Source organism: Papio anubis, chromosome 7 (assembly GCF_008728515.1).
Source record: "Papio anubis isolate 15944 chromosome 7, Panubis1.0, whole genome shotgun sequence".
NCBI classification, from domain to species: Eukaryota; Metazoa; Chordata; class Mammalia; order Primates; family Cercopithecidae; genus Papio; species Papio anubis.
This window is the reverse complement of record NC_044982.1, coordinates 4,721,523-4,733,687: the sequence shown is the minus strand read 5'-3', so window position 1 is coordinate 4,733,687 and position 12,165 is coordinate 4,721,523. Positions and strand designations below refer to the sequence as shown.

The 12,165-nt window shown below is 40.3% G+C and overlaps 1 protein-coding gene across 14 annotated transcripts in view; it reads left to right on the top strand.

Moving 5' to 3' along the window:
* Positions 1-12,165, top strand: part of PPP2R5C (protein phosphatase 2 regulatory subunit B'gamma) — a 167,994-nt gene that overhangs the window by 59,720 nt on the left and 96,109 nt on the right. For 3 of the 14 annotated variants that reach the window (XM_031667834.1, XM_031667838.1, XM_031667836.1), the window contains one exon: positions 11,346-11,449. The exons of 10 other annotated variants lie outside the window; for them this stretch is intronic. Coding sequence is in view for 1 of the 4 variants with exons in the window: in XM_031667832.1 (XP_031523692.1) it covers positions 3,341-3,362 (22 nt within the window). In the remaining 3 variants the exon portion in view is untranslated. Of the gene's footprint in view, positions 1-2,815; positions 3,363-11,345; positions 11,450-12,165 lie in introns of those variants that run through there. One more of the 14 variants, XM_031667832.1, reaches the window with a different exon arrangement.

Genomic DNA, 12,165 nt, shown 5'->3' with positions numbered 1-12,165 from the left:
TGAAGATCCATGCAAAAATGTACAACAGGGCCATTTTCTCACTGGTTTCTTTTTGAAAATAAGTTTATTTTCATAAAATGTTACTTAACATGAAGTGAATCTATTGCTAATTTAAATGAATAAGTAAATATTTTTAAAATTTTCAAATATGGTCAATATCAATGGATATAACCCCCATAATCAAAGCTCTTTAGGGTTCACCATACTTTCTAAGAACGTAAATAGGTCTTGACACCAAAAAAATGGAAAACTCTTGGCCTAGGAAATTTTTCTAGAATGGGCTGCATGTGACCCTTACCCTGTTTTTACCAAGCCTCCTTGGTTTTTTCCCTCTTTTCTCTAGGAAAAAAAAAAAAAAAAAAAAAATATTAAGTAGTCAGCAGAATCATCTAAATTGGTCTCTGGGACCATGAGAGCTGAGAGCATCCGGAGCCCACCTAACCCTGGTCCTTCCTCCTGCCTTGGTCAGTTTCCTTCTGTGTTCGTCAAATCTTTTTTTTAAAGCCATTTTCAAGTCATCAGTTAATATGTGAATACAACCACATTTACATTTTTTCTTCATTGCAAATAAAACTGAAATTTTCGCTAACCTTATCCCCTGAGATTGGTCTACCATCCCCACATCTCAAAGTGACTGCTACTTAGAGTTTGCTGTATGTCATTCCAGACCATTTTCTCCCTGTGGGGTGGGGGGTGTGTTTGTGTGTGTGTATCCACATAAATAATATAAATATATATTTATTCACAGAGTATATAGCATTTTTTGTTTCATCTCTTTAAAAAATTGACATGAGAGCAGTTTTAGTAACAAAAACCTTTTATACGTTCTTAGTATCTTGTTAGCCCTCTCGGTTCTTAATGCTCTGACCTGGTGTTACGTCATATATCCTGTATTATACTGTGTATACATACATTGCATAAATGCTTAATGTGGTCTCGCATGTTTTTCTGTGAATTTGGCTTAAACTTTCAGACTAGCAAGGCGTCTAGGAGGCGGCGGCAAGTGGAACGTGGAGCTGTCACAGACACTCAGCCTCTACAGCCTGTGCATGGGTGCTCTAGGCTAATTTTACAGGTGTAATGACCAGGCCAGAGTGAAACCATGTTGTCTGATTTTAGAACAGAGGTCAGTTATGCTTCACCAAGCTGCTGGAAATGTGGAATTTTGTTTCTCAATTCTTGGACCTGGTCCTGAGGAGTTGTTTCCCTTTAGAGAACATCATTGATGCTTTTAAAAGTGTTTTACTAGATGTTGAAAACATTGAGATCTTATTAATTTAATGACCCCACCACCACCACCCCCAGCCCCCCTCGGCCCCTCCCCACATCCTTTCCTGAATTATTACATCAAATCATACAGGAATCTGGCGCTATCAGAGCCAGGGTTAAGGCCTAATAGTGTCACTAGTTACTGAGGTTCTTGATTAAGTCACGATACTTTCCTGAATCTCCAAATAAGTTACATTAAAAATGCATTCGATTAAATTACTTATTTTCAAGGGAATTGGAAGAAAGAGACTGTGATTGGTGTTCCGATCTAATCCCCCGAAGATGAAAACACGAATGAAAATGAACATATTTCTCCTTTTATGTTGTTCTTAGTTAAGAGAAATGCTCTGCCGGGAGAAACCTTAAATGACTATCCAATGGGTAGGGTGTTTTAAAGAATCTAATAAATTCAGATACTTTTTCTTTTTACACAAAGTCACAAATGACGTTATGTTGATAAGTGTTTTTATGATTTATCATAAACAACATTTAAATTTAAGCCAATGTTAAAGTTGTGATTTTGGGAAATTTTTTACTTATCCTTCCTCTCTTCCCTACTTCCTTCCCTTAAGAACCCCATTCTTATTTTCTCATTTATATCCCAGATGAGGCTGTCAGGTATTGAAACCGACCTTTTGAAGACATGTAAACTTTTTGGGGACTGACTTTTCTCATTCAAATAGTCTAATATCAGTGGATATGAACTCTGCATGTTTTTACTTTTAAATCTTATGCATCATTTAAATGTTAACTTTCAAAATATTAATCTTGAATTGTCACATTTTTGTGTGAGTTGGCATTGTCCAATTAAATGAACATAAATTATACTGCCTACATAGATTGGAAAAATATCTTTTGGTGGGCTGTGTATATGCACACGTGTTTATGTAAAACCAAATACCAACTTACAAAAACCAGTTCAGTCTTACAGTCTTGTTTAGTGTAACATACGGGCTGAGACATTTGCTTATTTGAGCCTTTTCACCCTTTATTTGTAAAAAGGAGGAGAGCCCTTAAGTAAAATGTAAACTAAACTTGGAACCCCTAAAATAATTTTGAACACTACTTCACATTTAAATGTTTTTTTTTTTAAAAAAGCAAAGTTTAAGAAGCATGTTTGGTAAAGAGTTCTTTGGCAGGAAATGGGGACTTATCAGCCAAGCTAATAGCCTTAGCTATGGCATCCATAGTAACTAACACATGCTGCCGATGTAAATATTTGTTGTCAAGATTTATGCCAGCGAGCAGTGCTGCAGAACCCAGGCAAAGCAGTTCAGGCCAGTGAAATTAAAGCATCAGCCGCCAATGTTTGATTCCTTTTGTATTATCCGGTATTCCAATCATGACAGCATCATTCATCTCTTCTAGGGTTTTTCAAAATAGTTTAGCCATAAGAAAAATAATCCTGCTGACGAGTTGATGGGTGCAGCACACCAGCATGGCACAAGTATACATATGTAACAAACCTGCATGTTATGCACATGTACCCTAGAACTTAAAGTATAATAATAAGAATAAATAAATAAAAGAAAGAAAAAAAAACTGTTACCGATCACAAAAAAAAAAAAAGAAAAAGAAAAATAATCCTAGAGGACCAGTTTACTCGGAGTAATTCGGTACCCCCTCCCCCACAGCACGATAGATACCCAAATGAGAATAGAGAGGCTGTTATTGTTTGTCATTAGCACCCTGGAACCTTTTTCATCTTCAAAGCTCCTTGCAAAAGGGTTCATTAGCCGTCGCCCTCTTTCCTAGGAGACAGTAAACATGTATGATTAGTCCTACTTTGACAGTGGTGGAAACCAAAGCAGAGAGGTTCTCCAACTTGCCTGAGGTCCGAGAAGGAGCTGGTGACAGAGACCAGATACCGAACCAGCGCTTGGGTTTTCTGACTCACGGTTCTGGGCTCACCCCTCTCAGAGCATGCACTGAGCCTGCTCTTGCAGGTTTCTTTATCACAGGGATCTATCTACACGGTACTCTCTGCTCTCAGCTTTTTACAGTGGTGTAGGGTGCAGTGCAGCTGAAACCAGGTTAGTTGATCTTATGGTGTCATCTAGAAAAACAAGAGATGCAGATTCTGGGTCATGAAGGTAAGACTGTACTTTGAGGGTTTGTGGTTATGGGTGAAATTAACTTATCTGAGCCTTACATTGTCTCACTAGGCACAGTGCCCACCTGTTCCGTGGCACAGCCCCAGAACTCCTGTTGAAGAAACAGACTCCAGGACTGACTTTCCACTTGATTTTAGGAGCTCGCACATCCCAAGAGATTCATGTTCAAGCTGCATTTTAGACCTAGCTGACAAGGGTATTTTCGTGCTAAACATAAACTTACTATTGGTAAAGATTCTTAATGAGTAATTCTTAGGATTCAGTACAAAATTAGATATATCCTTTTTATTGGTAATGATAGAGCATGGAGTTCTTGCAGGGTGGGGGAGAGAGGCATTCATCCGAAAACTGGCTGTGTTTTAGTGTAAACATTTGTCTACGGGGGAAACAGTAGGAAAGCATCAAGAAATACTTCTTGATGTATACAATTGAGGTGTTGTTTACATTGTAGTGAAAGAAAACCTCCGCATGCATGTTCCTGATTTTAATAAAGCTCTGCAGAGATTTCCTTCCTCATTCTTTGCTTTTGACTCTGCGTATGTCCTGTTGCTAATTTAAGTGTTGGTGACCCTATGTCCTTTGTTGTGCCAAACAAGGTTAAAATTAAGACTAAAAAAATTTCTGAGTTCATTTCAAGTGGAAGGACAACATGATACCTAACACAGAAGAGAACAAAATTTAGTTTTGACTTTCTGCCCTATGTCCACCTAAAGCTGTATTTCATTCACTCACTAATATGTAGAAATCAACTGTGCTTAGTGCTAAGAACTGGCCATGTTATAGGTGCTGTGGGTGCGTGTCTGCGCTGGCTTCAGGAGAGAGCAGGCCCTGTGGGGCCCAGCAAGGCCTCCCAGGAGAAGCAGTGCATTAGCTGAAGTTACTAATTGGTGGTTCTAGGATGCAGTTGGGAAGATGGGATGATGTAGCCTGCTGGGATATGTGTTGGGGGTGGGTGTCGCACTGTGGTGAGAGAAATCCTGGAAAAGGGTGTGTATCAAATAAGTAGCATCCGTTTATGACTGATGAAAGGAGAGCAGCAGAGAGCAGTTAAGTGGAAGGCAGGACACAGCAGCGGTGTCTCGTGCCACCATCTTCGTCACTACACAAGGGGAAGTTGGGCTAAGAATAAATTTGTTTTGGTTCCAGGATGAAACTCAAGAGATACAGAAGAAACTGAAAGTGATACTTTTGGCAGAGAAATAGGATAAGAGAGTTTTCACCGTGTGTGTGTGTGTGTCTTGATGAATGTATGACTTATTTAAAAAATATAAAGAAGTCATAGCATTAAAAGTGGGAGACATATACTGATAATAGAATCCGGGCATTACTATCTTTCTGTGTCTTAGAAGTTACTACTATGATTTTAGCCACTTAACTGGCTAGAACAGTTTTGAAAGGCCAAGATCATGGGTTTAAGATTTGAGACTTGACCAAGAGGTAACTTTCCTAGTCCTTATCATAGAGTGCACGCTCCCAGCTTTTGCCCACCCTGTTTGGGGTGCACACATTCATCAGTGAGGGCAACAGAACACAGCATGCAGGTGGAACTGTGCAGGTCAGTCACCACTCCACCTCCCAGCCAGGGCCTCACTCCGATTCCATCATTTGGATTTTACTGAACTTTCATGTTGGCATTTCATTTAGTTGAATGAACCAGTTTTGTTGTATTTCAGATATTCTCACTGTGCGGTCAGACCTGTTCAGTTTTTGTAGGTGAACGGCAAAGCTGTCAAAACCAGATCTGCTGAAAAATCAAAATGTTCAGTGTCATCTTTGGTAGAGGGGATTATCAGAAACTTCTGGGGCGGGAAGGGAAACTTAAGAAGGAAGTTGGGGAAGATAGGACCTCATGGCTTTGGTTTTTCTGGCGGTCCAAGGGAGGAGGCTTCTGGAGAATTGAGGGGGAACAATAAGTGACAAGCATGAAGAATGAAGAGGGAACTGACCAAGGATCAGTGAGAGTAGGAGGTGGCCCAGAGGGCGTGGTCAGAGGTGGCTATCTCGGCTATCACAGCAAAGTCTTTACTCCGAGAACCAAGTCTTTATCATATATATGTTTTGCAGATATTTTTCTCATACTGTGGGTTGTCTTTTTCACTGTCTTGGTGGTATCATTTACAGCACACGTTTTTAATTTACAGGAAGACCAGTTTATCTTGGTTTGTCTTCTGTCTCCTATGCTTACAGTGTCATAGCTATGAAACCATTGTTGAATCCAGATTTACTCTTATACATTCTTCTAAGAGTTTTTTAATATTAGCTCTCTTACATTTTGGTCTTTGTTCCATTTCATGTTAGTCTTTATATAGGGTGTGAGGTAAGGGTCCAACTTCATTTATTTGCATGTGAATATCCAGTTTTCCCAGCACCGTTGATTGAAAAAACTATTATTTCCCCTATTGAATGGGTTTGGCATACTTGTTGAAAATCAGTGGACCATAAATAGGGTTTATTTCTGGATTCTCTATTCCATTGGTCTGTATGTCTATCCTTATGTCTGTACCACACTGTCTTGATTACTATAGCTCTGTTGTAAGGTTTAAAATCAGAAAGTGTGAACTCTCCAACTTTGTTCTTTTTTTCAAAATTGTTTTGGTATTTTGGGTCCCTTTTGGTATATTGGGTCCATTTTACTCAGTGGTGTAACGATATGTGCATTTCCATGTGAATTTTAGGATCAGCTTAGCAATGTTCCTTGTCTCTTTCTCTTAATTCTGTAGCCTTTCCTGGGTTAGAATCAGATTAGGACAGTGCTCCCTGGAATCTGCCCAGTAGCTGCTCTGACTGTGAGTAGAGAACCCATGGGCCATCTGGGTACTTAATCTGAAATGGTCCATGAGGAATCCCTAAAATGTTTAAGTTTCTGAAATCCCTGGTTTTATTGTAAAAAGCTATTTGAATTTAGTATTCTGTTTCATGATTATTATAGTTAAGTGTAAAAATGTTTAACTTTTTTTTTTCTTTTTGTTTTTTTGTTTGTTTGTTTGAGAGGGAGTCTTGCTCTGTCACCCAGGCTGGAGTGCAGTGGAGTGATCTCGTCTCACTGCAGCCTCTGCCTCCCGGGTTCAAGCAATTCTTGTGTCTCAGCCTCCCTAGTATTTAGGATTACAGGTGTGTGCCACCACACGCTGCTAATTTTTGTGTTTTTAGTAGACACAGGGTTCTGCCATGTTGGCCAGGCTGGTCTCGAACTCCTGACCTGAAGTAACCTGCCCGCCTTGACCTCCCAAAGTGCTGGGATTACAGGCTTAAGCCACCACACCCAGCCTTATTTAACATTTTTCAACTGCATGGAAAACTGATATTCTAGGATGTATATTGAGTTTATCCTGTGGCTTTATGCATCCTCCGGAATGCATACCCCAGCATAAAAGGCCAAGTTAGGGAGAAACCTGCCTGCTGGAGTTCTCGGATTTATAAAAGTTCTTTCCTTGACTGTCTGCCTTCTGACCTCTCCAGACCATAGCTAGCAGAGCCGAACTAAAGGGCAGAGACGACACGGATCTGCTGCCATCTGCACTGGGCAAGATGGCCTCACCTGACTCACAGCTGTTGCTTTCTCTCTCAAAGCCACTATCTTTTTCTGCTGATTCTTAAAACAGAGTTGGATCTTGTCAATTTTGGCCATCAAAAAGATTGAACTCTTGCAGGATTAAATCCATTATGTTCCTAAATTACCTTGTTTTGGGAAATCAGTTCTCGGCCGTAAGTGCAGGCTCAGGTGCGCTGAGGAGGGCACCCCAGGCGCCTGTGGTGCTCTGTGACAGGACTTACCTGTCAAAGGCAAAAATAAGGGTGATGTCGTATGAGTTTTCCATTAAGCTAAATTTATACAATGTACAGGACTATCTTTTATTCCGAAATTGTCTTCTTGTTCCCCATAACCTTGGAAGTGAGATACTGTCTTTTTCAGTATTAAAATGTCTTTTCTGTAGGATTTTTTTTTTTGTAACGGATCTTATTTGTGGTTAGGATGACAACCCAGCATCAGTCCTCAGGATTCTTTATGAAATGTTCCCCGTCTGTGAAATTCTAACTCTAGAATTTCAGTTTAGACCGCAAATCCCAGATTTGTACCTCATTTACATTTGTAGTAACCACATCATATTTCAAATGATTTGTGTAACCTAAAAGCCCATTTTTTTATTCTTTTCACATGAAATGTCCAGAATGGGCAAATCCATAGAAACAGAAAGCAGATCAGAGGTTGCCAGGGGCTGTGGAGAGGGAGGAAGGGGGAGTAATTACCTACAGGGACGGGGAGTTCGTCTGGGATCGTGAAAAAGTTTTGAAACTCGACAGAGGGCTGATCGCACAACATTGTAAATGCACTAAATGCCCCGGAAGTGTACTTGAAATGGTTCATTATATGTTATGTAAATTTTCAATTTTTTTGTAAAGCCCATTTTATTCAGTGGATTAATGATATATAAGAAGACTGGAAGGTGTGGGGGAGTGTTGTATTCAGAGGATATACATCAAGGCAAGGATACTCTGTATGCTTGTACACACACACAAATACATATACACAAAGAACATAGCTATTATTAATTTATGTTTCTAAGTATGATCATTAGAAGCTGATTAGGTAAATAAACTTTCTGCTTTGGGACAAGCAGAAAGATTTAACACTTAAATGAAATTCACAGATATTCTTTTTTTTTGTTTTTTCAGACAGTGGCTCACTCTGCCTCCCAGGCTGAAGTGCAGTGACACGATCTCGGCTCACTGCAACCTCCACATCCTGGGTTCAAGCGATTCTCTTGCCTCAGCCTCCCAAGCAGCTGAGACTACAGGCGTACGCCACCACACCTGGCTAATTTTTTGTATTTGTAGTAGAGATGGGGTTTCACTATGCTAGCCAGGCTGTTCTCGAATTCTGGCCTCAAGTGATCCACCCGCCTCAGCTTCTCAAAGTGCTGGGAGTACAGGCGCGAGCCACTGTGGCCTCAAAAGATACTCTTTATCTTACCTCAGAAGCTATGTTTTTCAACCTTTCACACTGGAAAGTTGAAGTTGTGAAAATATCTTCAGGATAAATCTGAATTGTGTTTCTTTTATTGCTGAGTCTGGTCGATGTGTTCCTGGTATTTAGTGGAACTCCGATCAACACAGGCTGAAGTTAGTCAGTGGGGTTCTCTCTGTGGGGTTCTAACCTTGAAATAGGAGCATGAGACTTGCCTTCCCCTTCTCCATTCCTCCAAGAAAGAGAAAGGAAAGGAAGAGAAAATAAAAAGCAACCCTGTATTATTTTTAAGTTTAGTACAACATCTTTTTAACTCTTTTCTCTCCCTCTCCTGCTTCCTTCTTCAATCTCCAGCTACCATTCATTTCCTGATTTCGTTTATAGCTCTTACCAGGCAAGAAGGCCAAGCAGAAGGAACCTACATCAGGAAAGTGCCGGGCCAGGGGCCCCACCTGGACTTGGGGTTCTGGGCAGCCTGAACACAGATTTCTTAGTTTCCTGAAGTAATTGAGCTTGTTGCCTTAATTTCAGTTAAAATACTGATTGTGCTTAATTTTAACTGAGCATGAAGACCTCTTATAATATTCCATAAGGCTGGATATTTTTTTGAGGAAGACGATTTTTCCTCTTAACCTTGCCTCTGTGTGTGTGTGTGTTTGGTCAGTGTTTAGACAGTTTTCCATGCACGGACCCTGATCACAGCGGGAGCAGGCAACGCGAGATGCCCCTCATCAGACATCCAGCTCCACACGGTGGCCTTCCTGCCCGCAGGTCATCCTTACGCAGTGCCTTCAAATTGAGTGTCTTCAAAGGTGCTGCTTAGTCTCAGTTTGGTTGTTCTATTACTGTCGTATTTTTCTTTTTTGCAGTATTGAAATGTTACTCGTAGGGACCGAACACTGGTTTTAGTGTCCATAGCGGCAAAAAAAAAAAAAAAAATTTTTTTTCAAAACTTATTTCTATTTGGTCCTCTGTGACCCAAGTTATTGCTTAGCTTTCTTTCCTGGTAAGAGCCAGAAACGAGATTAGGACGTGAATGGTATTTTCTGAACCCTCAGAGTGTGTACAATACCATTTTGTAAAGAAAAGCATCTATATTCAAAGTAGATCTAAATAATTCCTAAAAATGCCAAATTGTTCTCCCATTCATTTTTCAAGACTTAAATATGTTCTAATCCATAGGAGAATGAGAGTTTCCAAGTTCATTAATTCGGGTTCCTGTTACCAACTTATATTTTACAGCCCATATAAAGTTTTATTTCAGTGAAACTTTTAGTTATCACAAGTAGAACTTGGGAACTCTACACTGCTGTCTCCAGACAAGACACAGGGTTTCACTTACATTAACAAAGGATGATCCATTCAGAATTGCAAACAAATGCTACATTGTACCCTTGGTAGTTGTGACCCGATTCAGTCCTGCTTTGAGGCTGATGACAGCCAAGTGTTGGCCCAAGTCAGCATAAATCAGAGCAACAGAAAATCCACCCGAGGTGGGGCCCCGGATTGGATATGCTTTGGACAACAGGTCCCCAGCCTGCACCTGAATGAATCCTGAGGCAGGCTTCTGTCTCTGCTCTAAACACTCATCCTGAAGTGTATCTGGACCATTTTAAGTACCATTCTAGCAGTGGTACTTAGTTATAATTAATATAAACATGTCATTCTATTAAAAGAAACCTGCAGCTTCTGTTAAGTTGGGTCAAATATAAGATACTGGGGTTTAAAGATGTAAATTGAAAATTCAGTTTCGGCCGGGCGCGGTGGCTCATGCCTGTAATCCCAGCACTTTGGGAGGCTGAGGCGGGCAGATCATGAGGTCAGGAGATCGAGAGCATCCTGGCTAACACAGTGAAACCCTGTCTCTACTAAAAATACAAAAAAATTAGCCAGGCGTGGTGGTGGGCGCCTGTAGTCCCAGCTTCTGGGGAGACTGAGGCAGGAGAATGGCATGAACCCAGGAGGCGGCGGAGTTTGCAGTGAGCAGAGATCGCACCACTGCACTCCAGCCTGGGCAACAGAGTAAGACTCCGTCTCAAAAAAAAAAAAAAAAAAATTCAGTTTCATCCAGCAAGGAATACAGAGAAGCAGCAATAGTACCTGCCTGCCCTCAGGGAGCTTGCAGTCTAAGAGAACATAAATATGTATAATTTAAAGTAAAATGGAAGTGTCATTAAGGGGGCAAGAGGATGCAAAGATTGCCTTCAGTTAGAGTGATAAGTACATTACCATCACAGCAGCATTTGCAGGTATTGGGGCTTTATTGTAAGTTTCTTCATTCAGCAAACACTTCCGAGCACTTTTGTGTCTGATCCTGTTATAGCTGGTGGAAAATTGTAGACTAACAACCCATGTGCAAATGACAACATCGTGTGTCATGTGCAGGGCTGGCAGCTACGCAGGGACATTAACAGAGCCCAGCAGAAGGGCACCTCACTCCACACCTGGGGAGAAAAGAGGTGTGCTGACTTTTGTTTGTTTATTTGTGCTTGTTTTACCATAAATGAAATATGAGCCTTCTTAATATGTTATCTGTGATATGTTGGCATAGATATCTTAATGTATAAAACATGCTTATATTTATGTATGACATTATGTTTATTTTTGGCTACATCCAGAAAACAATTTGATAAGGCTTAAGCTATTAAAATATGTGCAACCGTGTGTTAAAGGAAACAAAATAACTAGAAGCCAGTTAGGAGGACCAGTTCAACTTTTGAATGGGGCTATTCAACAGTTTCAGAAATTTTTTTTACGCTACTAATGGGCCAATGGGCATAGCATCTTTTTAAGCTTCCTTCCAGTTAGTGGTACTAAAACCATTGCAGATGCATAAAGGAAGATGCTTATCATCCTGTCTAGTTGTAAGATGGGGTACTACTCCTTATCGTAGTACATTCCTTAAATAAGTACAAGAATTACAGTTGACCCCTGAACATCACAAGTTTGAACTGCACAGGTCCACTTATATGTGGGTTTTTTTCAACCAAATGCAGATTGCAAATGCACAAGATTCGAGACCTATGTATACAGAGGGCCAACTTTTCATACGCACGGGTTCTGCGGGCCGACTGTGGGACTTGAATATGCGTGGATTTGGGTAAGCGTGGTGGTCCTAGAACCAATCCCCCACATGGACCGCTGTGGTCTGTTACTTACATTGGCTTTAAAGTTGAGTTTAACTTGTCCAAAGACATTCTTATTTAAGCAGCAATATTATGATACAGCTTTGAAGGCAAAACTTAAAAGAACCCATGGATAGCCTTGGATCCATGGAAATATTCTAATCCTGGGCTTCTAAATAGTATTGCATGTATAGAACAAAAGACTAGCAGGGGATTAGCAAAGGCTGAGAGCAAGTGGTCTGTCTGTCCTCATAATGAAAAGGAGCAGAACAGAACAACAGAGGTAAAGTGATTCTCCTGCTCCTCATTCAGGTAATCATTGGAGATTTGTTGAGCAATAATAGTCAACATAGAAATCTACAGCTTAGGCCAAATAGAGGATTTCTTGTTATCTTCTTTCTTTATGCTGTGGGAGAGCCCAGGATTCCTCCAAGTGCAGCAAGTGTACACCACTACTTACGGCAGTTATTTTAAGTGATTCAGAGTTGAGTATTATTTTACTTTAATAATTATGTATCGATGAATGTGAAACTATATAATTAGCACATCAAATCCATGGTTTCTTGAATTACTGTTACTTAGGACAGGTCTTAGTAAAAAAGTGTATCCATTTAAAGCAAAATACCAAGTAAATAAAAGCATGACTGTACACGGATTTGTGACGATCTGAAGGTGTTCATGCAGGACTGAA